The sequence below is a fragment of the Eulemur rufifrons genome, chromosome 30 (genome assembly GCF_041146395.1).
Source record: "Eulemur rufifrons isolate Redbay chromosome 30, OSU_ERuf_1, whole genome shotgun sequence".
Taxonomy (NCBI): Eukaryota; Metazoa; Chordata; class Mammalia; order Primates; family Lemuridae; genus Eulemur; species Eulemur rufifrons.
Window position 1 is genome coordinate 99152682 of NC_091012.1, and position 27534 is coordinate 99180215.

General features: G+C 35.9%; 1 protein-coding gene, 1 non-coding gene and 1 pseudogene across 3 annotated transcripts in view; 2 read left to right on the forward strand and 1 right to left on the reverse strand.

The window, feature by feature from the left end:
- Nucleotides 1-27534, forward strand: part of WNK3 (WNK lysine deficient protein kinase 3) — a 134902-nt gene that overhangs the window by 19109 nt on the left and 88259 nt on the right. For both annotated transcript variants that reach the window (XM_069463747.1, XM_069463748.1), the window contains exons 2-6: nt 11548-11720; nt 12477-12697; nt 13411-13568; nt 17543-17631; nt 21348-21567. In XM_069463747.1, the coding sequence (XP_069319848.1) occupies nt 11548-11720; nt 12477-12697; nt 13411-13568; nt 17543-17631; nt 21348-21567 (861 nt within the window). The remainder of the gene's footprint in view (nt 1-11547; nt 11721-12476; nt 12698-13410; nt 13569-17542; nt 17632-21347; nt 21568-27534) is intronic.
- LOC138378629 (solute carrier family 25 member 16 pseudogene) lies at nt 3715-4386 on the forward strand (annotated as a pseudogene).
- On the reverse strand, nt 10322-10429 carry LOC138379281 (U6 spliceosomal RNA). The gene has a single exon (XR_011232058.1). It is a non-coding gene; the product is annotated as a U6 spliceosomal RNA (small nuclear RNA).

The following is a 27534-nucleotide window of genomic DNA, read 5'->3' on the forward strand; positions in this document are numbered from 1 at the left end:
TTATTGAACAAAGTTGAGAGATTTGCTGAGAACATCTATAATATCCACCATCTAGATTCCACCTTTAACATTTGATAAGGAATCTTAAATCTTAACAGATTACTCCTAAACAAAATATAAATCTAAGTGTACCCAAGAAAAAATAAAAGCAAAAATTTAATGGGCTAGTTATTATAGAGGTTATAGAAAGGTGATTATTTTTTCTTAATACCAGGAAAAGAGGGCATCCGAGAATATGCAATGCAGCATTGTGTATTATTGAGAAAAATTGGATCAACCCAAATGTCCATCAGTGGATGAATGGATAAATTGTGGTAGAATTACACAATGAGATACTATAAGTAGTTAAATGAACAAGAACTGTACATATTAAAACAGATGAATATAAAAATATAATATTGAACAAAATAATTTTCAAAAAGATATATAAACACTTATGAAATTTTAACACTTTTAAGACTATATTGCTTATGGATACAAGCATACAATTAAAACAATTTTAAAAACTTGCATGAATTGAAATATTGGTTACTTCTGGGATAGAAAGGAAGAGGATAGAATCAAGGAGGGATACTTAGGGGGCTTCAACTATATCTGTGGTATTTTGTTCATTTCAAAAATGGAAGGATAGAACAGTTTGGGATCATAGGAAAAAAATGGAAGGAAATATAGCAAAATGTTAAAATGCAACAAAGCTAATTATTAATATTAATATCTTTTCCCTTTTATTGAAGTTTTATTTTTAAAAAATTAAAATTTGAAATTGACAAATTATAGTTGTATGTATTTACGGAGTACAGAGTGATGTGATGATTTATGAATATATTGTAGAATATTGAAATCAAGTTAATTAGCATATCCATCATCCCAAATACTTTTGTGGGGAGAGCATTTGAAATTTATTCTCTTAGTGATTTTGAAATGTATGATACATTATTATTTACTGTATTCACCTCACTGTGCAATATATCTCAAAGAAAAAATCCTATTTCTCCTATCTAATTGAGGCTTTGTACCCTTTGAAGATCATCTCTCATTTCTCTTTATGTCTCAATTTTTTGAAAATTTACAAAGAGAAAAAAAAAACACCACATTAAGAATACATGGATTCGGAGCTTGAGTTCTTGGTAACCTTTAAATAATAAGTTATTCTGGTGTTGAAACTACTATACCTCAATTAATTTCATGAAGCTTGTGTAATATTAATACTGAATCTTTTTGCTTGTTTGTTTTGTTTTTTTGAGACAGAGTCTTGCTCTGTTGCCTGGGCTAGAGTGCCATGGCGTCAAGCTCACAGCAACCTCAAACTCCTGGGCTTAAGCGATCCTTCTGCCTCAGCCTCCCCAGTAGCTGGGACTACAGGCATGTGCCACCATGCCCGGCTAATTTTTTTTTCTATATATATTTTTAGCTGTCCAGATCATTTCTTTCTATTTTTGGTAGAGACGGGGTCTCGCTCTTGCTCAGGCTGGTCTCGAACTCCTGAGCTCAAATGATCCTCCCGCCTCAGCCTCCCAGAGTGCTAGGATTACAGGCGTGAGCCACCGCACCCGGCCAATACTGAATCTTTATATCATTTTTAAAAAGAGAAAACTATAGCTAAATTTCATATAGGTGTTAAATTCTTTAGTAAAATGTAGCAAGTGGAATTCATCAGTGGATCAAAAGAGTAATATGCTGTAACTGGGTAGGTTTTGCTTTAAGAATTTAAAAATAATTTCATATCAGGAAACCTATCTACAAACCATATGATCATATCAGTAGGTGCTGAGAAAATATTTGATAGAATTCAGCGTCCACTCCTAATTAAATAATAAAAGTGGGAATATAAGGAAATCACTTCAACATTTTAAACTATTTATGCAAACAAAACCAAAACCGAGTAAATAATCTAGCTATGAGCTGATAAAGCTGTTTTTATGAAGATCCAGTGTAAGGGAGTGATGACTGTTATCATTTTTTCCTACTATTGTGGCTGTTTTAGAAAAATCAGTGAAGAAAACAGAACCGTAGAAACACTGGGAAAGAAATAACATTATTTCTTCCTGCTAATGATAGAAGGTATACCTGGAAAATCTTAGTCTCTTATTTCTGCTCTGGTGTAGGATGGCAAAGTGGAGGCCCAAGCCTTCATCGTTACACTGACTTTTCCAGAGCAATGAGTGCCTCAAGACAACAGAGCACTGGTCAAGTTAGAGCCTACCCATGTGACACCAAAACCAGATAAAGACTACATTACAAGAAAAGGAAACTACAGACCAATATGCCTCACAAACATAGATGAAAAAATGTTCAATGTGATATTAGCATATCAAATCCTGCAATATATAAAAAGGATAACACATTGATGACCATGTGTTTTCCCAGAACTGCAAGTATTGTTCAACATTTGAAAATCAGTGTAATTTGATATATTAACAGACTAAAGAAAAAAAAACATTTCAACAGATGAAGAAAAAGCATTTGAAAATATCAGCATCCATAGATAAAGGGCATCTATAAAGGAAAAAAACCTACAGCTGACATCATACTTAATGGTGAAAGACTAGATGCCTTCCCTTTAACAAGGCAAGGATATCTGCTCTCACCATTCCTATTCAACATTGTACTGAAAGTCCTAGCCAGTGAAATAAGACATGAAATAAAAGGGATGAAGATTGGAAAGGAAGAAATAAAATTGTTTCTACTCACAGACAACATGATTATCTACATAGAAAATTCCAAGGAATCCACAGAAAAGCTCCCGGTACTAAGCGATTTTTCTCAAGGTTGCAAGATACAACGTTAATATATAAAAACTAATTATATTTCTATATGCTAGCAATGAATAATTGAAAATCACAATTTTTAACAAGTACCATTTACAATAGCATAAATATAACAATATGTACAGAATCTGTATGCTGAAAACTAAAACACACTGATGAAAAAAAAATCAAAGACCAAAATAAATTGATTGGAGTTGGAAGACCCAATATTGTTAAGATGTCAGTTCTCTTCAAATGACCTAGAGATTCAAGGCAGTTACATCAAAATCGCAGCAGGAATTTTTGTATATTGGCAACCTGATTCTAAAATTAATAGGAAAAGGCAAAGGAACTAGAATAGCCAAAACAATTTTGATAAAAGAAAACAAGTTTGGAGGATTCATGTTAACTGATTTCCAGACTTACTCTAAAGTTACAGTAATTAAGACATGTATGGTGTTGGCAAAGAGATAGACACAGAAAAAAAAAAAAAAAAAAAAGAAAAGAAATGAGAAAGACACAGATCAGTGGGAAAAAGTAGAGTTCAGCAATAAGACCCAAACAAATGGTCAAGTGATTTAAAAAAAAAAAATGCAAGGGCTCTTATCACTGGCTGCTCCGGCTATGATCCCAGCTGGCGGTTTGTAAGTTTGCAGCTGAGGCTCCCGAGGTGGCCCTGGTCCTTCCTCATGGCTGCGGTGGCCCTGGCAGCGGCTGACCCTTCCGCAATGCCGCAGGAGGGCCCGCCGCCCGCGAGACGGTTGCGTTCCTTTCTACTGGTTGCGTTCCTTTCTGGCAGGAGGTATTGCTGGATGCTGTGCCAAAACAACAGTTGCCCCATTGGATCGAGTAAAGATTTTATTGCAAGTTCACAGTCACCATTATAAACATTTAGTAGTATTTTCTGCATTGCGTGCTATTACCCCAAAAGGAAGGATACCTTGGGTTGTATAAAGGAAATGGTGCAATGATGATTCCAATCTTTCCCTGTGGTGCAATCCAGTTTATGGCATTTGAGCATTACAAAACGTTAATTACTACAAAGCTGGGAGTTTCAGGTCCTGTGCACAGATTAATGGCTGGATCCATGGCGGGTATGACAGCAGTTATCTGTACTCACACTCTTGACATGGTTAGAGTACACCTAGCATTTCAGGTGAAAGGGGAACACACCTGTACAGGAATTATTCATGCATTCAAAACAATTTATGCAAAGGAAGGTGGTTTCCTTGGATTTTACAGAGACCTGATGCCTACTATATTAGGAATGGCTCCATATGCAGGTGTTTCATTTTTTACTTTTGGAACCTTAAAGAGTGTTGGGCTTTCCCATGCTCCTATCCTTCTTGGCAGACCTTCATCGGACAATCCTAATGTCTTAGTTTTGAAAACTCACATAAACTTACTTTGTGGTGGTGTTGGTGGAGCAATAGCACAGACAATATCCTATCCATTTGATTTAACTCGTCGGCGAATGCAATTAGGAACTTCTCTGCCAGAATTTAAAAAGTGCCTTACCATGTGGGATACTATGAAGTATGCCTATGGACACCATGGGACTCGAAAAGGATTATGTTATGGTTTATCTCTTAATTACATTCGCTGCATCCCCTATCAAGCAGTGGCTTTTACAACATAAGAACTTATGAAGCAGTTTTTTTACCTCAACTAAAAAAAAAAATCGTGGTTTGTCTTTCTTAATAAACTCTGAGGGGGAGAAATAAAATGTTAATTTAATTATGGGATGAACATTACTTGAATCGGGATATTTACCCTTGTTACAGGAACCATTGGTATTTTAGTACTTGATTTTTTTTCTTTTTTACTCACAAATCAAAAGTGCTTACCATACTTTTTGATGCCAAACATTATACCTTAGAACACTGAAAAAATATTTCTAAGCTGATGCTGTTAAATAATTAGGTTATTTGAAACTGTTTTAAAGTTTTATTTGGAAGAAGAACTAACTTCAAAACAGGGTTCAAGAGGTTGCCATTAGCTTTATCATGCTGTTCCAGGTTTTTATTATAATCATGATTTTTAAAAAACTCTAACATTGTTTATTATTAAAATAAGCAGTCTTGGCTGTATTGCAGCAGAATGATGAGAACTGAATTTTCGAGTTCCATAAAACAGCCAGCATTGAAGTATTATTATCTCTCCTATAATTCTGCTCTACTACATAAAAGGACACTTTTTTCTTTTACTTTTAAAATAAAATTAATGTTATATTTAAAAAGTAGCCACATAGAGACAAAGATAAATGAAGAGGCTGGATGCTACGGCACAATGGCGTGTGACTGTAGTTCCAGCTACTCTGGAGGCTGAGATGGGAGGAACTCTTGAGCCCAGGATTTTGAGGCCAGCCTGAGCAACATAGTGAGACCCCGTCTCTAAAATAAATGAAGGAAAGATAGAAGGATGGATCGGGTTTTGCTCAAATGTTATTACCAGGTACTATGTGTGATTTCCATATGTTTTTAAGAGTCAATGTATTTCCCAAAGGTAGTAGTAATAAATACTAAATATCTTTGCTCTCAAAAACAAAGTAGCACTATAGATCTGTTTTTGTTAGATGATTTGGTTTACATTAGAAAAGTTATTTAAGTGGACTGTGAAATATCCATTAATGTAGATGTGAATATCAAAGAATGTTTCAAAGATATTATGTCGTGATACATCAACTAGTTCTTCCATGTAAAATAATTTTAGTGCAATATAAACAAGTAGAAATGTAAAGTATGATTTGACTTATTTATATTAAGAAAATTGTGAAATGTAAGAATTCCATTTATTGTGTTTAGAGCAGTTTTATTATTATCATTATTATCATTATTATTTTGAGACAGAGTCTCACTCTGTTGCCTGGGCTAGAGTGCAGTGGCGTCAGTCTAGCTCACAGCAACCTCAAACTCCTGGGCTCAAGCAATCCTACTGCCTCAGTGTCCCGAGTAGCTAGGACTATAGGCATGCACCACCATGCCCGGCTAATTTTATATATATATATGTGTATATATATATATTTTTTTAGTTGTCTAGCTAATTTCTTTCTGTTTTCTTAGTAGAGATGGGGGTCTCGCTCTTGCTCAGGCTGGCCTCGAACTCCTGAGCTCAAACGATCTGCCCACCTTGGCCTCCCAGAGTGCTAGGATTACAGGTGTGAGCCACCACACCCGGCCTATGTTTTATTATTATAAGCATGATAGAAATGAGAGGGGAACAAATTAAAGTTCTGTCTTCAGAAATAGTAATTTGTAGAATTGGTATGATTTTTAGGACATTAGAAAACTAAGTTGAAAGTGTTATTTTTGCTTCAATTTTTATTTTTTGCATAAAAGATTTCTTGTCATACTTCAGTAAAAATTTGATGAGTTGGTTTCATTTTGAAAGTCTTTATTTTATTTTATTTTATTTTTGAGACAGAGTCTCACTCTGTTGCCCAGGCTAGAGTGAGTGCCGTGGCGTCAGCCTAGCTCACAGCAACCTCAAACTCCTGGGCTCAAGCGATCCTCCTGTCTCAGCCTCCTGAGTAGCTGGGACTACAAGCATGCACCACCATGCCCGGCTAATTTTTTCTATATATATTTTTAGCTGTCCATATAATTTCTTTCTATTTTTAGTAGAGATGGGGTCTCGCTCTTGCTCAGGCTGGTCTGGAACTCCTGAGCTCAAACGATCCACCCACCTCGGCCTCCCAGAGTGCTAGGATTACGGGCGTGAGCCACCACGCCTGGCCGAAAGTCTTTATTTTAAAAATAAGTATGTATCTTTGTATGACCTGTAAGTGTACCAGTAGGTAGAAATACTTGTGGTCTTAAAACTATTTTGTATAGTTTCATTTCTGGGTCACATTGTAGCTAATTATTGTTATTAAATCTTAAAATAATTTAAATGTATAAAATAAGCATCTCAGTTATGTTATCAATAAAAGGACACTGCAAATAAAAAAAGTGCAAGGGCAGTTCAGCATAGAAAGGATAGTTGTTTCAAAAAAAGGTGCTGAAACAATTGGACATACATATTCAACAAAATGAACTCAACCTGAATCTCACAGCTTATACAAAAATTAACTCCAGGCCGGGTGCGGTGGCTCACGCCTATAATCCTAGCACTCTGGGAGGCCGAGGCGGGTGGATCATTTGAGCTCAGGAGTTCGAGACCAACCTGAGCAAGTGCGAGACCCTGTCTCTACTAAAAATAGAAATAAATTAGCTGGACAACTAAAAATGTTAGATCCGGTTCCCCTCGGCCCCAGGAACAGAGAGGCAGAGTCACCGAGGCTGCAAAAAGGCAAAGGAGGCTGCAAAAAGGCAAAGGAGTTTATTGGCTAGCCCGGGCCAGGGTCCAAATTCCAGAGCACCAACGCAGTGACCTCTCCAGGAACTAGGACTCCGCCCTGGGGTAAAGGTTAAGCTTTTATACTTTTCTGTATGCTAGTTTTCACACGACACGTTAGTCTGCACACGACACGTTATTCTGTACACGACACGTTAGTCTGCACACGACACACTAGTCTGCACATCATCCCCCTTTAGTTTATTTGTTCTTTTTTTAGAAGTAGCTGATCGCGTTGGCTTCTGGTTTGTTGACTCTAAGCTTCGGGCTTTTCGCACTGGCGCCAGTTGTAGTTAACATCATCCAGGGGAAGAGGAGGGTCTCCGACGGGGAGGGGGGCTGTTGTTGCATACCTTCTAGTTTTTGGTTACAAGCGATACTGGGAACACACGCCCTGCACAAGCCATTCATGCGCTGATCATGTCTTGCTCTTCTTATCTACTTAGTTGCTTGGAAGGCACCTGGACTCTCCAGCCCTTTATCTGGAAGTAACTTGCGGTTACCTCCCCGGGGCTTTGTTTTCCTTTACTTTAGTGAAGCCTGCCATACGCTAAGCACCAAGCCAGCAAGCCATATATACAGAAGCAGAACTAGGCTTCTCACATCCAGGAAGCCTAGCCTATCATGGAGTTACCTTTGTTCTTATCTCTGTTTTTCATTCTGATTAACTATATTTATTAAACAACTAAAAGCAAGCATAGTCACAGAAGCGAATAGCATCAGTTAGAATCAAAGAGAGCACACATTTTCCCACTATCAATTCCTGTTCTTCAAAAATATATAGAAAAAATTAGCCGGGCATGGTGGCACATGCCTGTAGTCCCAGCTACTCGGGAGGCTGAGGCAGAAGGATTGCTTGAGCCCAGGAGTTTGAGGTTGCTGTGAGCTAGGCTGATGCGACGGCACTCTAGTCCGGGTAACAGTGATACTGTCTCAAAAAAAAAAAAAAAAAAAAAAGAGTGAAGAGAGGGCTTAACTATACAGGGACAGCACAAAGGAATTTTTTTGGGGGGGTCATGTAACTGTTCTGTATTTTGCTTGTGGCACTGGTTACATACTGGTTATTTGTTGAAATTTACGGAACTTATAGTCAATTTTACTAAATTTAAATTTTAAAATAAAGTTAAATATGTGGCTTAGGAAAAAGGAAGCTGAGATATTATCAGCTTCCCCTGTACCCCCTACACAAAAAAAATTCTTAGTGAAGCTCTGGATAAATGGAAAGATATGTACCATGTTCTTAGATGCCTTTTTGTTTTTTGTTTCTTTTGTTCATTGTGTGCCCATTCTTGGAGGGTCTGAACTAATTTTATTTCTCAAAATTGGCCTTTACAATCTCACATGACGACCTCTCCCACAGTAGTTCCTGGGCTTATGGCGGAGGGGTGTCTTCTTCAGCAGCAGGGCATTGGCAATCAGGCCCAGTGGGATGCTAGATGCAAAAAATTTGCAGGCTTCCTCAAATCATCTCTAGTCTTCAGGATATCATGATTCACAGATCAGGAAATGTTACAGCTGAAGTACCAGGGCAGTTTTCCCAGAGGGCTTTTTATTATCCTTATAAAGTTAACCTAATTCCTCAAAACAACGTGGGCATATCTGAAAATATGCCATTTCAGTCAAAGACTTGGTAAATTAACCGGTGTCTTCCATTGTGTCCATTTTGTTGTAAGCTATAAATAGTTAAACAGAAGGAAAAAAGTTTTCTTGACTTATTTTTGTCAGGCCATATTCTCTAGGGTTTCTGCTTTCCTGTGGACCGCTTACATACAAAATCCTCATTTGCTTCTCATAGGTGGAAGAAAACAGGAAGTTAAATGTCTGCTTAGATGGCCTTTAGATGCAAGTTTTTTCCAGATTAATACACACATTTAATATAATTCCAATTAGGATCCCAACAGATTCTTTTTTATTTTAATTGGAAAAATGATCTTAATGTTTGTATGAAATATAAACAGATAAGAATAGCCAAGAAAATAATGAAGAATAGGAAAGTGACTTGCCTTACCAATTATTAAACAAACTGGAAGCCACTGTATTCAAACAGTAGGGTAACTGACATAGGAATAGATTGGTGGAAGGAAGCAGAACCCAGTATAGATGGAAACAATGTACAATAAATGTGTTCTTTATGTCTGTGGAATAATAGTTTAAGTGATGCTAAAGCACAACTGATTAACCATGTAGAAGAAAATATTGCATAAACTACAGTGAATTCCAGATGGGTTAAAAAGTTAAATGTCAAAAATGAAGTCTTAGGAAACTAAAATTTAGGCATGTATTCATATATTGCTGAGTGACTGGTTGTCATTGGAGGAAAAGACTCTTCCATGCCAGTCTTCTTCCCCTAGTTTTCCAGAGATAACTGCAGCTACTCATTTATGTATCCATATAGTCTTTTTTCTGTGTATTTAAATATATGCAAGAAAATGTGGCTGTAGAAAATATAGGATTATTCAGGATGGTTCTTTTTTTAGGTACAAAGTGTCATATTGTACATTTTTTTGAGATTTCATTTGTCACTCAGCAGTATGTCTTAAAGATCTGTCTACCTCAGTACACATAGATCTATTTTGTTCTTTTAACTGTTACTTGGATATAACCAAGTTTAGCATGCTGTGACTCATTTAATCCTGGGTAACTTACTTAACCATCTTAACCTCAGTTTCTTTATTTGTAAAATGGAATGATAGTGTCTCAAATGGTTGTTGTGGGGGCCGAATGTGTAAAGTTATATATAAACTGTATAGAACAGTACATGGCATGCAATAAGCTTTATTATTGACATTTTGGTTGTTTCTAATTTTTCACAATTATAAACTATTCTGCATTGAATATCCTTTTACATATTTCCTTGTATACATCAAGGAGTGATGGGAATAAAGTAACCAAAAGTGAATTTTTCAGGACTCTGGTGTGCTGTGCACACCATATAACATACACATAATATAGAGGTATTATGAAGTCTTAGCAAAAAACCCTTTTTAATGGAAGTCTTTTCTTTTGCCTCTAACAAGTTACCTTTTTCTGGATACTCTTGAGTTTCATAAAAATACATTCCTATCAAGGTATGTTTTTATCTTTATCAAACAAAAAAAATGTTTTGTTTGATTCCTTTTCATATTTCCGTCACTATTCTGGATTTATTTATATATTTCCTTTGTTATTCTGGGAAGGGAAAGGAATTAATTTAATATGTTGTCAACCATCTTGAAGTGAAAATTATTTTTATTTTTATTATTTATTTATTTTTTTCCCTTATTAAAACGTGTCATCCTGGTGCAGGGGGCATGCTAATCTTCTCTGTATCGTTCTAATTTTCGTGTATGCGCTGCTGAAGCGAGCACTTGAAGTGAAAATTATACCTGAATGTTTATTAACAGGCATATTTGAACTTATTTTTTTATAATATCAAAACTTAAAATAGTTCTATCATTCCCTTCTCTCCTGCTCCCCCTTGCACAAACAGGAGTTGTTTTTATTCTTCTTTCTCTACTAATTAGGTTTTAATGAAGTAATCTGGAATTTTAATTTCAGACTGTATTTTTACATTATCTGTCATCTATTTTAGTTAATGTTTAGAAAACTCATTCAATTTTACCAATCACAGTAGCCATGGTTACTTAGACTTAACTCTAAGTAAAATTTATTGGAAATTTCTTATTATTTTTTCTTTTTTTTTCCTTTTAAAGGACAGTTTGATATTTGTTTGTGGTTTCTTACTATTTATTATATGCCACACCTTCCTTTTCTAACAGCTTTATTTGGCCACATTTTTATTGAACTTCTTTGAGCAATAATTTCAGAAAGGTTTACTTTCCGTGTCCCTGTTGTCTGGAAATGTAGGTATTTTTCCTTTTTACATTTCATGGATAGATTATCTGGGTACATAATTTTAGGCTCACAGTCTTCCCTCAGAATTCTGTATAATTGCTCCTTTGACTTCTAGCATTTAATGTAGCAGATTAGAGGTCCAATGCCTGTTTGAAGGTTTTTCCCTGGTTGATAACTTGATATTTCTGTCTGGAAACCTAAAGCATTTTTATTTTGGCAGTTTAGAAATTTAACTAGAATAAATGTCTAGTTGTCTAACATTTTGATTATGCTTGCCCTGATATTATAGATCTTTCAGATATGGAAACTCAGGGATTTCTTAGAGAAACTTTCCTGTTGTCTGTTTTATTATTTTTCTCAATTTATTTTGAGATATTTTTCAAGATACTGATTTATTATGCAGGCAGGTTTATAATGTAGTTATGAAATGTAACAACTGCATTGTGCGGGAGGTGTCAGTAACTATTGATATCTAAGAAAGGATATCAGTGATTATATAGGTCTTGAGAAAAGATTTGATAGGCTAAAATAAATAAATACACAAATACAATAAAGCACTCATTTGAGTGGTGTTAGAAATGTGCTTGAGAATTTCTATGACTTTAATTTGGAAATTGTTCTTCCATTTCAGGACCGGAAGTTAACCAAAGCTGAGCAGCAAAGGTTCAAGGAAGAAGCAGAGATGTTGAAGGGTCTCCAGCATCCCAATATAGTTCGGTTTTATGATTCCTGGGAGTCTATATTAAAAGGAAAGAAGTGTATTGTATTAGTGACTGAACTAATGACATCCGGAACCTTAAAAACGTAAGTTGACCCTGATATTGCCAAAGAAGTTTTATTTGGAAGTAATTTTCAGGAGTCATAAAAGGTGTTTATAAAATAATAATACTTAAAGAATTTGTAGAATCTGAATCTAGTGACTATATTTCAAGGTAGGTTAAAAAATTGAGATGTTAATGAAACTTATTAGAAAATACAGTGCTGAGAAATTAATATTTGTGGGATATCACAATTTTAGAATTGGAAATCATTATGGAGAGAATATAATTACATTTTGTAAAAGATAATCAAAGGTTGGGGGGCTTGGCCAAGTTCACATATCTAGTGAACAATACTATATAATTATAGTCTTGTTTCTAACCACAATTTTTCATTTCGTAGTATAATCACTTGCAAATATTAAATGTGGGATATACTTTTTGTTTCCTAGCATTTTTGCACTAAAATTTTTATAGTTAAACCCTCTGGTGACTCTATGTAAGCAGTTATTAGAAAGTAGAGAAAGACTTTCTTTCTTAAATTGTGCTGCCATTGGACAAAAGGCCACTTTAGAATGATCTCTTGTTTTGAATTAAAAATGCTACACTTGGTAGGATGACTTATCTAAGAATGAGATCTTAGATTTAAAATTGTTTTGCTGTAACAGATGATAGAAAACAACTCAGTGGTGACAATCATAGTATATAAATTAACAACTCGCTTGTGTGATTTTCCCTAATAATGTTCATACAATAAGCTGGGTATGTTGGTTTATACGTGGTCTTTTGTTTCTTTGTGTAGGTACTTAAAACGATTTAAAGTCATGAAACCAAAGGTCTTAAGGAGCTGGTGCAGACAAATTTTAAAGGGGTTGCAGTTCTTGCACACTAGGACTCCTCCTATTATTCACCGGGATCTGAAGTGTGACAATATTTTCATCACGGGACCCACAGGATCTGTGAAGATTGGTGATCTAGGACTAGCCACCTTAATGCGCACATCATTTGCTAAGAGTGTCATTGGTGATTAACATTTTACAGTTTATTGGTTGGGTAAAGAGAGATTTTTCAATTGTATACGTCTAGAACAGGGATCAACCAACTATGGCCCAAGGGCCAAATCTGGCTCACTGCCTATTTTTATAAGTCAAATTTTATTGGAACACAGCCACACCCACTCATTTACCGATTGTCTATGGCCACTTTTGCACTACAGTGGCAGAGTTGATTAGTGTGACAGAGACCGTATGGACTGCAAAGCCTAAAATATTTACTGTCTGCCTCTTTACAGAAAAGTTTGCCAATCCCTGGCCTAGACTGGGAATTTGCTTTGAAATATCTATTATATATTGACTTATTTCTGAGACATCCTAGTGTATTTTCGAGGGGATATATTTAGGATTACTGAAAGGTTCTGAGGACTTAAGGAAGAGAATTATATTAAGTTAATTCAGAAAAATTTGAATAACTAAAAAGGATAGAAATAAAAGCATTTTATTAATCATTACCTAATCTTGAGCATTACAAATTATACTTTATCAGTACAGAAAGTTAAGGAAATTCTTTAAGTACTTTATGTAGATATAACAAGTATTCAACAAATTTTATACTTATAAATTTTCTTTTTTATACTTATAAATTACCTGTGTAGAAATTAACACAGGTAATCTTTATGGGAAAAGGAATGTGATCTTGGTTGTATTTTTCTCAAATGTGGTTGTGGTGTTATTTTATAGGGACTCCTGAGTTTATGGCCCCAGAGATGTATGAAGAGCACTATGATGAATCTGTAGATGTCTATGCTTTTGGAATGTGTATGCTGGAAATGGCTACTTCAGAGTACCCTTATTCTGAGTGTCAGAATGCAGCTCAAATATACCGTAAAGTAACTAGTGTAGGTATAACTTTATTCTTTTTACTTTACAAATTGTTACATTTCATGTTGAAATTAGTAAAGTTGACCTAGTCAAGCCTAATTTTGGTTTAGTTCTGTATAACTATGCTAAATTTAACAGTTGTAATGAAACAAGCTTTGTATTTATATTATATACCTATACTTTATTGGAGTCATATAAAATACTCTGTCTTAGTATTTTTGAGAATATCTACAGATATATCATCTATATCCATTTGTTTGTAAAGAGTTTTTAGATATTTATTAGGCAGATTTTATTTTTCAAAGCTGAATAATAGTTTGGCTAAATGGTTTTGAAGGTTTCTTCTGGTTTTTTGTTTTTGTTTTTGTTTTTTTTTTTTGGTTTTTTTTTTTTTGAGACAGAGTCTCCCTCTGTTGCCCAGGCTAGAGTGCCGTGGCATCAGGCTAGCTCACAGCAACCTCAAACTCCTGGGCTTAAGTGATCCTCCTGCCTCAGCCTCCCAAGTAGCTGGGACTACAGGCCTGCACCACCATGCCCGGCTAATTTTTTCTGTATATATTTTTAGTTGTCCATATAATTTCTTTCTAATTTAGTAGAGACGGGGTCTTGCTCTTGCTCAGGCTGGTCCTGAACTCCTGAGAAGGATCCACCCGCTTCGGCCTCCCAGAGTGCTAGGATTACAGGCGTGAGCCACCGCGCCCGGCCGAGTTCAACTTTTTAAGATTCCAGATATAAGCGAGATCACGTGGTATTTGTCTTTCTGTGTCTGGCTTTATTTCACTTAATGTAATGTCCTCTAGGTTCATCCATGTTGTCACAAATGACAGAATTTCCTTCTGTTTTTAAGGCTGAATATAGTATTCTATCATGTCTATATGACACATTATCTTTATCCATTCATCCATTGATGGATACTTAGGTGTTTCCATATCTTGGCTGTTGTGAATAATGCTTCAATGAACATAGGAGTACATATATCCCTTCAACTTACCGATTTCAATTCCTTTGGGTATATAGCTGGAAGTGGAATTGCTATGGTAGTCCTACTTTTAGTTTTTTGAGGAAACTGCACACCATTTTCCATAATGGCTGTACTAATTTACATTCCTATCAACAGTGTACAAGGGTTCCCTTTTCTCTGCATCCTCACCAATACTTGTTATCTTTCATTTTTTTGATAAGAGTTATTCTAACAGGTGTGAGGAGGTACTGTTTTTTAATGCATGCTGTATACCACATGCTTTAATCTTTATATCTCTATAAGATAGGTGCAGTCTTCAGTTTACAGATGATGAGACTGAGAATCAGAGGTTGTGCCTTGCCCAACTTCCCACAGCTACTGATAATGGTGGGTTTTGACCCCAAGTCTGTCTGACTCTATAGGTTTGTGTAAGGAGACAATAAGAAATAAGGCCACAATCCAGAATGTGGTGCATTGTACAGGACAAATGCCCTAGTTTCTTCAACAAATCAATTTCATGAAAGAAAGAGGGAGGGAAGCTTTTATAAAATACAAGAGACTTAAAGGTAATGGTGAGCTGGTAAATGTTTAACAACTGATTTCTCTGAAAAGAGAAAAAGTGCTGATGTATAGTATTTGCTGGTTTTTGTTGTTTAAATTCACTCACCATGGCTGATTTCAGGTTACCAATGTGACCTCACTGAATGCAGAGTTGGGAAGAGATGCATAATTGCACTCAGTTTGTATAGTATTTCCATCATACAGATACAGTAGCTGTAAACAACCTCATATGCATAAATAATAGTAAAATATAGTAAAGTAGGGAGTGATGTTTTTAGTATGTATTACCTTGGCTTTTAATATAATTAATTGTCTGTTAATATAATTTAATTTTTTTAAATGGGCATGTTTAACAATTGGCCTGCAGAATTCCAGAAAATGTAATAGTTCTAGTGAGCTGGTATGAGCCAGCTCCAGTGTACCTTACATGTAATGTATAGACCTCATTTAGATCCTGATTTGAACAAACCAGTTATAAAAAGACATCATTTAGACAATTTTGAAAATCTCAGTGTGGACTGGGTATCAGATGACATTAAGGCATTACCGATGATTATTTTAGGGCAGATAATGACATGATTTTTAAAAAAGGTCCTTATCTGTTTGTTAGAGATATAAACTGGAAAATTTATGGGTGAAATAACATGCTGCTTGAGGTTTGCTTTGAAATATTCCAGGATACAAAAGGTAAGGGGGTAGATAGCTTGATATAAATGTTGACTGTTGTTGAAGCAGATAATTGTTACATAGGAGTTCATTATACTATTCTACTTTCAAATATGTTTGAAAATTTCTGTAAGAGCTCAGAAAAAAGAGATAAGGCTAGAGTGTCTTTAGTTTGGGCCTGTATTGTAGAGGACCATGAATAGAAAAGGATTTTGTACTTGATTTTGTAAGTTACAGCTCCCCAACTATTTTCACTTAAGAGTACAGAAATGCAGTAATTACTCAGAGATGAGAAATGGGTAAGAGATCAGCAGAAAGGTCAAAAAGGGCTTTTTCTAAGAGTAGAATGATATAAGTCTAATTTTTGAAAAGCGACTTTATTATTTTACGTTAAAATCACAAAGATGCCATATCACAATTCAGATTTCCATCTGTCTTAAAGCTTCATCTTTTTTTTTTTTGTTTATTTGTTTGTTTTTGAGACAGAGTCTCACTCTGTTGCCCGGGCTAGAGTGCCGTGGCGTCAGCCTAGCTCACAGCAACCTCAAACTCCTTGGCTCAAGCGATCCTCCTGCCTTAGCCTCCCGAGTAGCTAGGACTACAGGCATGCGCCACCATGCCCAGCTAACTTTTTCTATATAGATTTTTAGTTGTCTGGCTAATTTCTTTCTATTTTTAGTAGAGATGGGGTCTCGTTCTTACTCAGGCTGGTCTCGAACTCCTGACCTTGAGCTATCCTCCCGCCTCGGCCTCCCAGAGTGCTAGGATTACAGGCATGAGCCACCGTGCCCGGCCAAAGCTTCTTGATTTTGGGTCCAAATTAACTCCTAATCTCACCAGATTTATGTAGTATATGATAATGGGCCTTCTTATTCTGTGTCCTGTGAGGTAGTATGATAGGCCTACAAGTAGACCTTAGATTACCTCATTCCATAACAATTATTCTTTCTGTTATACCTTTTTGCTTCCAGCTTAATTTGAAATTTTCTATTAAATGACTGCAATGATCTTACTTGGATTGTTTTTAAAATCTAAAACTCATAAATAAAAGGTAATCGAATGTAAAGTAAGTAAATTCAGGCAGCTGACACAGTAATCACAGGAACATTTTGAATTGTCTGGACCTCATTTATTTCTTATTGAATTTCTGGAACCTGATAATTAGTTTGAGGTAGTTTCTCTCAATATTTTAGTATTGCTTAGAGATAAAAATAATATAGATTTCTCAAAAGTTTTTATATATATGTTTTCATACATAGACATATGTATATACATACATATCTAATGATTGCTCACTGGTTCTAGCCATTCTTGAAGACTTTTAAATATATTGAATTGGTATGTTTGAAATAGAGAAGCTCTTATTTTGAATTTTCAAAAGTTTTAAAAACATTATTTCTCATTCCAAAAAATACTTGTTTATTATGTTTTGTTAATTGGGATTATACTGTATGTACATTTTGAGATCCTACATTTTTCCTTACTTAATATTACATTATGACAATTCCCCATGTCATTCATTATGATGTGGAGATTTTTAGTTTCTGTATAATATTATTGTATATATATTACATGTGTAATTTGCCTCTATTGTTGGAGATTTAGATTATTTTATAATTTTTTACTATTATTTGTAGAACTATGACAAAATCCTTGTCAGAAAAGTTACAAAACATATACTGCATGTATATATTTATCTTGTTTAAAACTTAAATATGGTTTAGTGATTTAAAAAGTACATGTCATGTTGACTTGGGCTTTCAATGCTTAATATGTAACTAGAAACCACTTTTCTTCAACCAGGGCATAAAACCAGCCAGCTTCAATAAAGTCACTGATCCTGAAGTGAAAGAAATTATTGAGGGATGTATTCGTCAAAACAAATCTGAAAGGTGGGTGCAAGTGCAGTGAAATGACATAACTGATGAATGCATTTTTCTTTTATCTTGCAGTGGGTCACTTTCTGACCTTTCAGTCATGCTGGGTATGATTTTTTAGTGGAAGCTAAACCATACTGTCTATAATTAAGTGTATCAGTACATGTTGTTTGCCATTTTAGACTTTTGATATCATGTGCTGAATTTTTCTTGAACCAACATTTGGGTTGTATTTGTGTGTGTGTGTGTGTGTGTGTGTGTGTGTGTTGTGATAAGCGTTTATCACTTTCAGCCATCAGCTTAACTAACAGTCAGTAGGCCCTCACAAGTTAACTTGCTTCTAACACATGAGAGTAGACAGATATTTTTTATTCGATCATACATCTTTGTGTCATGATAAAGCTAATATGGATATTTTTGTTCAAGAAATAGTATTCTAGATTTATTTGTGTCATAATTTGTGTTTGTCTTATGAAAAACTCCCTTTAGTCTTAGCTTTCACTTCCCTTTAATTTGAGCTTTGGACAATTGCCAACTAAAATTGGTGGGGTCATGTTTTGGTTTTTACCTCTTTATTGATGATAATTAATAAAGGTGACTTATCCTTTGTAGAAATTATTTCCACTAGCATTTCATTGACCCTCCCTATTTTTATTAATATTAGTTTCCTATTTAGGTTTAGTGTTGTATATCTGAGAATATGTAAAGCCACCAAGGTAAGGCCTGTTTAATTATAGCTTTTTTACAAAACATTCTTCGTGTTTGTACCAACAGGCTACATCTAGGTATTTTTTTTTAAATTTTGTTGCAAAATGCACAACCTAAGCTTTATCACAGTAGCTATTTTTAAATGTACAATTCAGTAGCATTAAGTACATTCATATTGTTGTATAACCATTACCACTATTTATCTCCAGGATTTTTTCACTATTCTAGACAGAAACTCTGTACCCATTAAAAAATAACTCCCATCTCTTCTTCCCTCCAGCCCCTGGTAATCTTATTCTACTTTCTATCTTTATGAATTTTCCTATTTTAGGTACCTCATATAAGTGGAGTCAAACAATATTTGTCCTTCTGTGGTTGGCTTATTTCATTTATCATAGCATTTTCAAGGTTCATCCAGGTTGTAGCATGTATCAATTTCCTTTTTAAGGCTGAATAATATTCCATTGTATGTATATACCACATTTTGTTTGCCCATTCACCTGTTGATGGACACGTGGGTAACTTCCTTACTTCCACCTTTTGGCTTTTGTGAATAATGCTGCATGGATATTAGTGTACAAGTATCTGTTTGAGTCCCTGCTTTCAATTCTTTGTGGAGTATATACCTAGGAATGGACTTGCTGGGTCATATGGTAATATATTTAATTTTTTGAAGAACCACCAAACTTTTTCCACAGTAGCTATACCATTTGTCATTCCTGACAGCAGGTTACAAAGGTTCTAATTTCTCAACATCCTCACCAACACTTGTTATTTGCTGTTTTGTTTTTTTTTTTTTTTTTGGTATTAGCCATCCTAATTGGTATGAAGTGGTATCTTATTGTGGTTTTGATTTGCATTTCCCTAAGGTTATAGAATACCTTTTCATATGCTTATTGGCCATTTGTATATCTTTGAAGAAATATCTATTAAAGTCCTTTGCGTATTTTTAATTGTTTTGTTTCTGTTGTTGTTTTATTGTTGTTGACTTATAGGAGTTTAGGCATACTTTTTAAAATGAGGCTAAAAATACTATGTAGAAGTAGCTGTTTTAGTTTGGATTCTGATTGTTGTTTGTACGGCCTTTTAATTATGATCTGTTACCAAAGAACATTGAAATATTCAAAAGAATTGATGCCATATTAGTGTATTGGAAAAAGCACAGGATTAAACATCAGACCAAGAGTCAAATCTGGACTCACACTTAGCCAGTGTGATCTTGAGCAAGTTACTTAGTTCCTCAAAACAGGTATTATTTTGTTGATTTTTAAAAGTATACATCATTATTTATTTAGTTTATTTTTATTTCGATAGATTTAGAGGTACAAGTGGTTTTTGGTTACATGATGAATTGTGTAGTGGTGATGTCTGGGTTTTTAGTGTACCTGTTGCCTGAATAATATACATTGCACCCAATATGTAGTTTTTCTTCTGTCACTCCCCTCACATCCTCCCCGCTTCTGAGTCTCCAATGTCCATTGTACCACTCAAAACAGATATTATTTTGATGACTAAAAGGATAATGAATGTATAATATGTAAAATACCTAATAATAATAGGTAGTCAATAAATGGTATCTTCTGCTATTGTCATAATTATTGTTATAATTATTCATCAGTAAAAATACTTAGACAAAATTTTCATTGAGAGGCCGAGGGCTGAACTTGGTTTTGCCTTCTTAAAACACATCTCACTTTAGTCTTAAAACTAATTAGTTTGAGCAAGCTTATTCTTTTTATGACACTGTCTTAGTTAAATGTTTGTCTCTTGATCACTAGAAATGTAGAGGGTTGAAAATCCTCAACTTGGAGGATAACATGCTGTCTATATGCTTTTTCTGTTTAAATAGTACAGGAGGGGCTCTCTATGTAGGTATTATGGAATACATCAGTTTCAGCTTCCTAGCCTGTAATACAGATAGATTAAATATTATATATCTGTTTTAAAAATTAGGAAAAGAAAACTAAATTAAATTCCCTAGCTTGTAAAAGAATCCTTTGCAGCCATGTCCTTTGTTTCTCTTCAGAGATGGTTAATCCCTGATATCAGGCTAGAGTTGTATCCATTATATACTCTGGCCTAAAACCAGAGTTAAATACTTTAAGAAAACCACTGGACTTTGCCAAACCACATTAGCTTCACCCATGGCATTCCCTGAAGAGTAAAGTATACTGACTAGATTATTGTTAATGGAGTCAATGACTTCCATTTATAACATTTATAAAGGAGTTAGAATTTCTTTTTTCTTTTTTTTTTTTTTGAGACAGGGTCTTTGCTCTGCCCGGGCTAGAATGCCATGGCATCAGCCTAGCTCACAGCAACTTCAAACTCCTGGGCTCAAGCGATCCTCCTGCCTCAGCCTCCCGAGAAGCTGGGACTACAGGCATGCGCCACCATGCCCAGCTAATTTTTTCTATATATATTTTAGTTGTCCATATAATTTCTTTCTATTTTTAGTAGAGATGGGGTCTCGCTCTTGCTCAGGCTGGTCTCAAACTCCTGAGCTCAAACGATCCACCCGCCTCGGCCTCCCAGAGTGCTAGGATTACAGGCATGAGCCACCTCGCCCAGCCCCAAGAGTTAGAATTTCTAATTTACTTTAGAGTTTATATATCTGCAAGATTTTTTAGTTTCCATTGTTGAGAATCTATTGTTTGAGTCTGAGTAACTTAAGCAAGTGGCTTAGGGAAGCTAATCAATTCATCGAACATGTACTGTAGTACATCTCCAGTTTTCTCTAGGCATACTTTTAAGTATGTTAAACTTCATTATCTAGATGTATTACTGGTAATAATCTTGAATTAAGATCATTATATAAGCATGTTAGTTGGGATTTCTTTGCATCCCTGATAATAAGTGGGATATAAGGTTTGGTTTTTATAACCAGGCAGATTAATGATTTAATTAATAGGAAATTTAAAATAAGGTTTTTGCATTGATAAAATTAATTTTTATTAATTAGAGGTCTATATCTTGGCTATGATTGGAATAATTGGTAATGAGATATGTATTTTGCTTATTAGGTTGTCTATCAGGGACCTACTAAACCACGCATTTTTCGCTGAGGATACAGGACTGAGGGTGGAGTTAGCAGAAGATGATGATTGCTCAAATTCATCCTTGGCTTTAAGACTCTGGGTTGAAGACCCTAAAAAATTGAAAGGCAAACACAAAGACAATGAAGCTATTGAGTTCAGTTTCAATTTAGAAACAGATACACCTGAGGAAGTGGCATATGAAATGGTAAGTAAATCCTACCCTTGTTTCCCATGCCCCCTTGTAGTATCGATTCCTTTCTCCTTCTCATTGCTTTCTTTCCTCTCATTTTCTCCTTTTTTAAAAATTTAAATTGTTATATTATTGTGAAATGTTTTCTCTGTAATAGTATATTAAATTTGTATGCACAATATAAAGAATAATAAAACACTACTTTTGTTAAGAAATAGAACATTACCAATACCTTAGAAGCCACCCATGTGCCCCTCCCAGTTGCATTTTCTTCCCTCATCACCACAAGTAATATCTACCCTGACTTCTGTGTTACTCATTTCTTTGCTTTTCATTACAGTTTACCTAAGTAATATATTGTTTTGTTTTGAAATCCTAAATGACAAGCACACACCTAGCCGGTTATGGAAGGGGCAATGTTGGTATGATTAGGTGAAGAGGTATGATTAGGTCTTAGGAGAGGATAAGCTGAAGAGAATCTCTTGGTCATAGTCTGGCTTCAGTTTCCCTAAGAGTTTATAAGAGCTGCTTCTGAGGCTATTGTGTGGACGAAAAATTAGTTGTCTGGTAACCACGTAGTTTGACAGGGAGTGGGCCTCTCTGACTCTTCCGTTCTCATCTCCCTGTTACCAGCCCCAACCCTTAATTGTAGATCACAGCAGGTAACTTCTGTTGGGTGAAACACATGTCCACACCTGCTCCAGGCAGGTGCAGTGCTGATGGGAGGGGTGTGCAGGAGCTGCAGCAGCATGTGGTCAAGACCAGGCAGTACAGACCATCTGAGCCAGGCTCACCTGGGCATTCTGGTCTTAAGTTAAAAAGAAAGATGCGACAATGACAACAGTGGGGATCTTGGAGACGATAGCCTTTAACATGTGTCTGTCTTTCTGGTTTGGTTCCATTGTTCTAATGTAGAATGATTACCTTAGGCATCTAGAATACAGCTACCACCCTGGTATTTCCCTTTATTATCTCTTCCTAGACTTCATTCACTGCTGTTTTGAATTTCGTATTTCCTAAATCTCATATATTTCTCTTTCTTGGTTTATCATTTTATTTCAGTGGCACATTTCCTATGCTAGTTTTTTCTTTTTTTGAGACAGAGTCTCACTCTGTTGCCCAGGCTAGAGTGCCATGGCGTCAGCCCAGCTCACAGCAACCTCAAGCTCCTGGGCTCAAGGAATCCTTCTGCCTCAGCCTCCCAAGTAGCTGGGACTACAGGCATGCACCACCATGCCCGGCTAATTTTTTCTATATATTTTTAGCTGTCCAGCTAATTTCTTTCTATTTTTTAGTAGAGACGGGGGTCTCTCTCTTGCTCAGGCTGGTCTTGAACTCCTGACCTCAAGCGATCCTCCCGCCTTGACCTCCCAGAGTGCTAGGATTACAGGCGTGAGCCACCGCACCCGGCCTCCTATGCTAGTTTCTTATGAAAGGGCACATGGAAGCTAAATTCTTTGAGACTTGCATGTATAACAAAACCTTTTTTGTATCTTCATATTTAATCAATCATTTGGCTGGCTACAGCATTTTAGGTTGGCAGTTTTTTAAAAAATCTGGAGTCATTGCTCCATGCTCTTCTACCATTCAGTATTGCTGTTGAGAAGTCCAGAGTCATTCTGATTCCTGATCTTTTGAATGTGATTCATTGTTTTTCACTCTGGAAGCTTGTAATATCTCTGTTTCTCCTCAGTCTTTTAAAACTTCAGTGATGTATCATTTATTTATTTTTTTATTTTTTATTTTTTATTTTTTTTTTGAGACAGAGTCTCACTCTGTTGCCCAGGCTAGAGTGAGTGCCGTGGCGTCAGCCTAGCTCACAGCAACCTCAAACTCCTGAGCTCAAGGGATCCTCCTGTCTCAGCCTCCCGAGTAGCTGGGACTACAGGCATGTGCCACCATGCCCGGCTAATTTTTTCTATATATATTTTTAGCTGTCTATATAATTTCTTTCTATTTTTAGTAGAGATGGGGTCTCGCTCTTGCTCAGGCTGGTCTCGAACTCCTGAGCTCAAACGATCCGCCCACCTCGGCCTCCCAGAGTGCTAGGATTACAGGCATGAGCCACCGCGCCCGGCCCATTTTTTTTTTTTTAAGGATTTTCATTGTGTATATGTCCGAAGATCACTGAAAGCTTATGCAAGTCTTTCTCCTTACAGTCATTTAATCTTTTTAATGAAGTGATTTAAAGTATTTACTGCCCAATATATTATCTTCTTTACATAAACTCATATCTGGGCTATCCAACTTCTATCAAATGTCATACTGGATTCCTACATGTTTGGGCTCTGCATTAAAAAACAAAGTCTGACCTCTAAGAGATTAGTTTCACTGAAGAACAGCGGGGCTTACCTATTTTCTTTTTAGTATGGCTGATTAAAGAAAGTTAAATTGAGGAAAAGGGAATTTCGATTCAATTAAAATAAGGTCTCTTTCGAGTAATTGACAATAAGATAAAATGCTCAGAGGTGGTTATTATTCTGCTCAAGTGACAGAAGCTGCGAGCAAAGAATTATAGTCTATGAAGCTAATGGTAAAGAATGTTAATTCTAGGAGGCCAAGAGAAGAACCTGATTTTGATCAAATTATGATAGGAGATAATGGAATAGTCTCCTATGGAAATATATAGATTCTGAGATACTGGTGAACCTTTCAAGGTAAGGAATTCTGCAAATTTCTGTAATAGTGGGGTAGATATAGGATAATGTTTATCCTACTGTTCAGAATTGCAAGTTAAAGCCTAATTGTAAGCTTGAAAATAACAAAGAATTCTTAGGATACTATCCCTAAAACATAGTATTTGGAAGCTAAATACATTGGGTGTCACATTTCCTGAGGTACTCAATTAAAAAATAATAAGATATGTCATAAAATATGTTTAGATTCCCCAAAGTACACATAGGAGTTATGTATTTAAAATTTTAAAGCTTAAAATATTATTGCATTACTAACAAATTTTTTTGCAATTGTAAACTTTTTGTGATTATTTTATAGCTTGGCAGAATGTAACTGGGAAGTGAATTTGATGATATATTTTTCATATTCAGCACATTTATTAAGTTACCTACCACGTGCAAAGCACTGTGTTAGGTACTCTTATAGAAGGATAAAACAGACTCTGATAGCCTCAAAAAGCTCATCACCCTGTAAGAAAGATGTGTAAATTACATACCGCTTTCATATGTAGTACTTCCAAAAGTAATTTGGAGTAAGTTTGTTAAAACGAGCAAACAAATCCATACCCATGCCATTTAAGACTTGTAATGAATCACGAAAATAATTAAGAACCTGAGGCCACAATTTAATGCTAATTCCACAGGGGACAGGGAGTATGCCTAGTTCACCGTTTTATCGTCAGTGTTAAATGAAGTCCGTGGAATATTTGTGCTCAATATATCTCTTTAATCAGGATTATCTTTAACTCTACTAAAAAGCATTATATTGTAAAATTCCAAGCTGAGCTCAAAGATGATACCCTTAAAATGCAAAGTCATTCCTGAGCGCCTGAGAATAGGAGGGTGAAGCAGATGCCATCAAGATACTGCTCAAAACCAGGAGGCCAAGGATGAGAGGATACTTCTCCCCTACTGCTTTCGCTGGTCTTTGTAAGAGTATACGAACATCTCTCCTTTTTGTTTCACTAAAGAATAAAGTAACGAGATGAGAGGAATAATATAAAAGATAAATAATAATTCCTAGGTAAAGAAATGGAACAGCTTATCAAACTCAATGACTTAAAGTGGCTCAAAGGACTGGAAATGAAGGAGGAATACTAACCTTCTTCTAACCTCACCTCCATTGCTTCTGCCAGTGATGTATCTTGATTTGGGTCTATATTCCATCCACTGTTTTGGATACTCAGTGGACTCTTTCAATCTGTCAATTCATATCCTTTAGTTTCTGGGAAATTTCTTGAAGTATTTTGTTGATCACTTCTCCTTTGTTTTCCCTTTCTGGAATTGCTATTATTTGGATTTTGGGCCTCTTGGATTGGTTCTCCAATGTTCTTTTCTATTTTCCACTTCTTTGTCTATTTATTCCCCTTTCTGGCAGATATTATCACTTTTACTTTCTAACCCTTCTATTGAGATTTTCATTTCTGCTATCATGTTTTGAATTTCAAGAGTCTGTTTTCATTTTTCATCCATTCCTTTTTTAGAGTAAACTTCTCGTTCTGTGTTTTGCAGATACAATATTAGTCTCGTCTCTCTAAAGTTAGTGTTTTCCAACATTGTTTCTCCCTGTGTAGTCTGTTTCCTCCAAGTTGTTGTTTTTCTTTGTTGGTTTTGTGTTCTGTCTTCTTGTTAGAGGCTTTTCTCATATTTCTCGTAATTCTTGGCTATCTGCTCATGATTAATAGTAGGAGACTATATTACTTTTCTATTGCTGTGTAACAAATTACAACAAATTTAGTTCCTTAAAACAATACCCATTTATTATTTCACAGTTCTGTAGGTCAGAGTCCTGGTGGGCTTGGCTGGATTCTCTGCTTAGGATTTCACAATGCCAAAATCAAGGTATTGGCTGGCCTGGGCTCTTATCTGGAAGCTCTGGGGGGAATCTGCTTTCAGGCTTATCCAAGTTGTTGGCAGAATTCAATTCTAAGTGCTTGTAAGACTGAGGTCCCTGTTTTTCTTGCTCGTTGTTAGCCAGGGGGCCACTTTCAGCTCCTAGAGGCTGTTCTTCAGTGCTTTCATGTGCCCCCACCTCATCTTCAGAGCCAGCAATGGCGTGCTGAATCCTTCTAGTATCATCAACTGGTAGAAGATTTACCCAGATAGTCTCCCTAGCTTAAGGGCAACTGTGCTATATAGCAAACACAATGATGGGTGTGATATCTCATCATATTCACAGGTTTGAGGATTAAGAGGGGACATCTTTGAGGGGCCATAATTTTGCCTACCACAAGGACTAATAAGCTGATGGTTGGTGTGATTGCTTACATAGGACTTATTAACTTAAACATTTACTGTAGGTTATCTGGGTGGTCTGTTAATTGGGGAATCTCTGATACCAGAATTTATAAGTCTTTCATCTTGGGTTGGTTAGATTCCTTAGAGAAGCATCTTTCAATCTACTTCTTGGAGGATAAAGGTTTGGTTACTGGTATTTTGGTAGCCCTGTAGGGAAGAAGGCTGGGCGTTTCTACATTTGGCATTCAGCTGCATATGGTCACAGACTTGTGGGGTAGGGGAGAAGCAATCACCCAAAGGTGTGGAAGGGAGAGTGGGATACAAGGACCTAAGTAACTGCTTCTCGAAACCCTTTCACTTAATCTTCCTTATTTAGCCATCTCTTTAGACTTCACCCTCAGTTCTGGAATTAGTATTGCCAGTTTCTGTGCCTTATGAGTATTCTTCAGTATACATGGGAATGATTCTCAGTTTTCCTTTGTTTACCTTTCTCAGGTCTGGTAGGTCAATTATTACTTGTCTTATTTATTTTCCATATTCTAAGGTGTCCAAAATCCTATTGCTGTTGTGTTTCTCTTATTCGCCCTGTCATTGTGGGTTTATAACTTAAAACTCCATTTACTATGGGGTTTTCTTTTTTGAGCCTTAGGAGGGAGCAGAATTAAATATCTGTGCCCCATTTAACATTTTAATCATCTTTCAACTACCATGAAATTTCCTAGAGTCTACAGACTTCCAATACATGCTTTAAAAAGCAGATTGTGGGACTGAGAATGATATGTCATGGTACCTCAAGTGAGCTTCTCTGATGCTTAGCCCTAGTCCTGAGACAAGGCAGAACACTTTCCTGTTCTCATTCTTCTAATGCCTAGTCAGATATGGTACTTTGCTATGAGCATACTTCCTTCTGCCTAAAATGTTGGTCTCAACTCCAGATTTTATCTACACCTCCCTCAATAGCCTGAAGGTTTCTTTTTTGGCTTTAATCCAGGTCAGAATTTACCTTCTGCTGTGACACTTTATTCCCTCCAGAGAGGCATGTGCTCCTACTTTAGGGCTATTGCAGCAG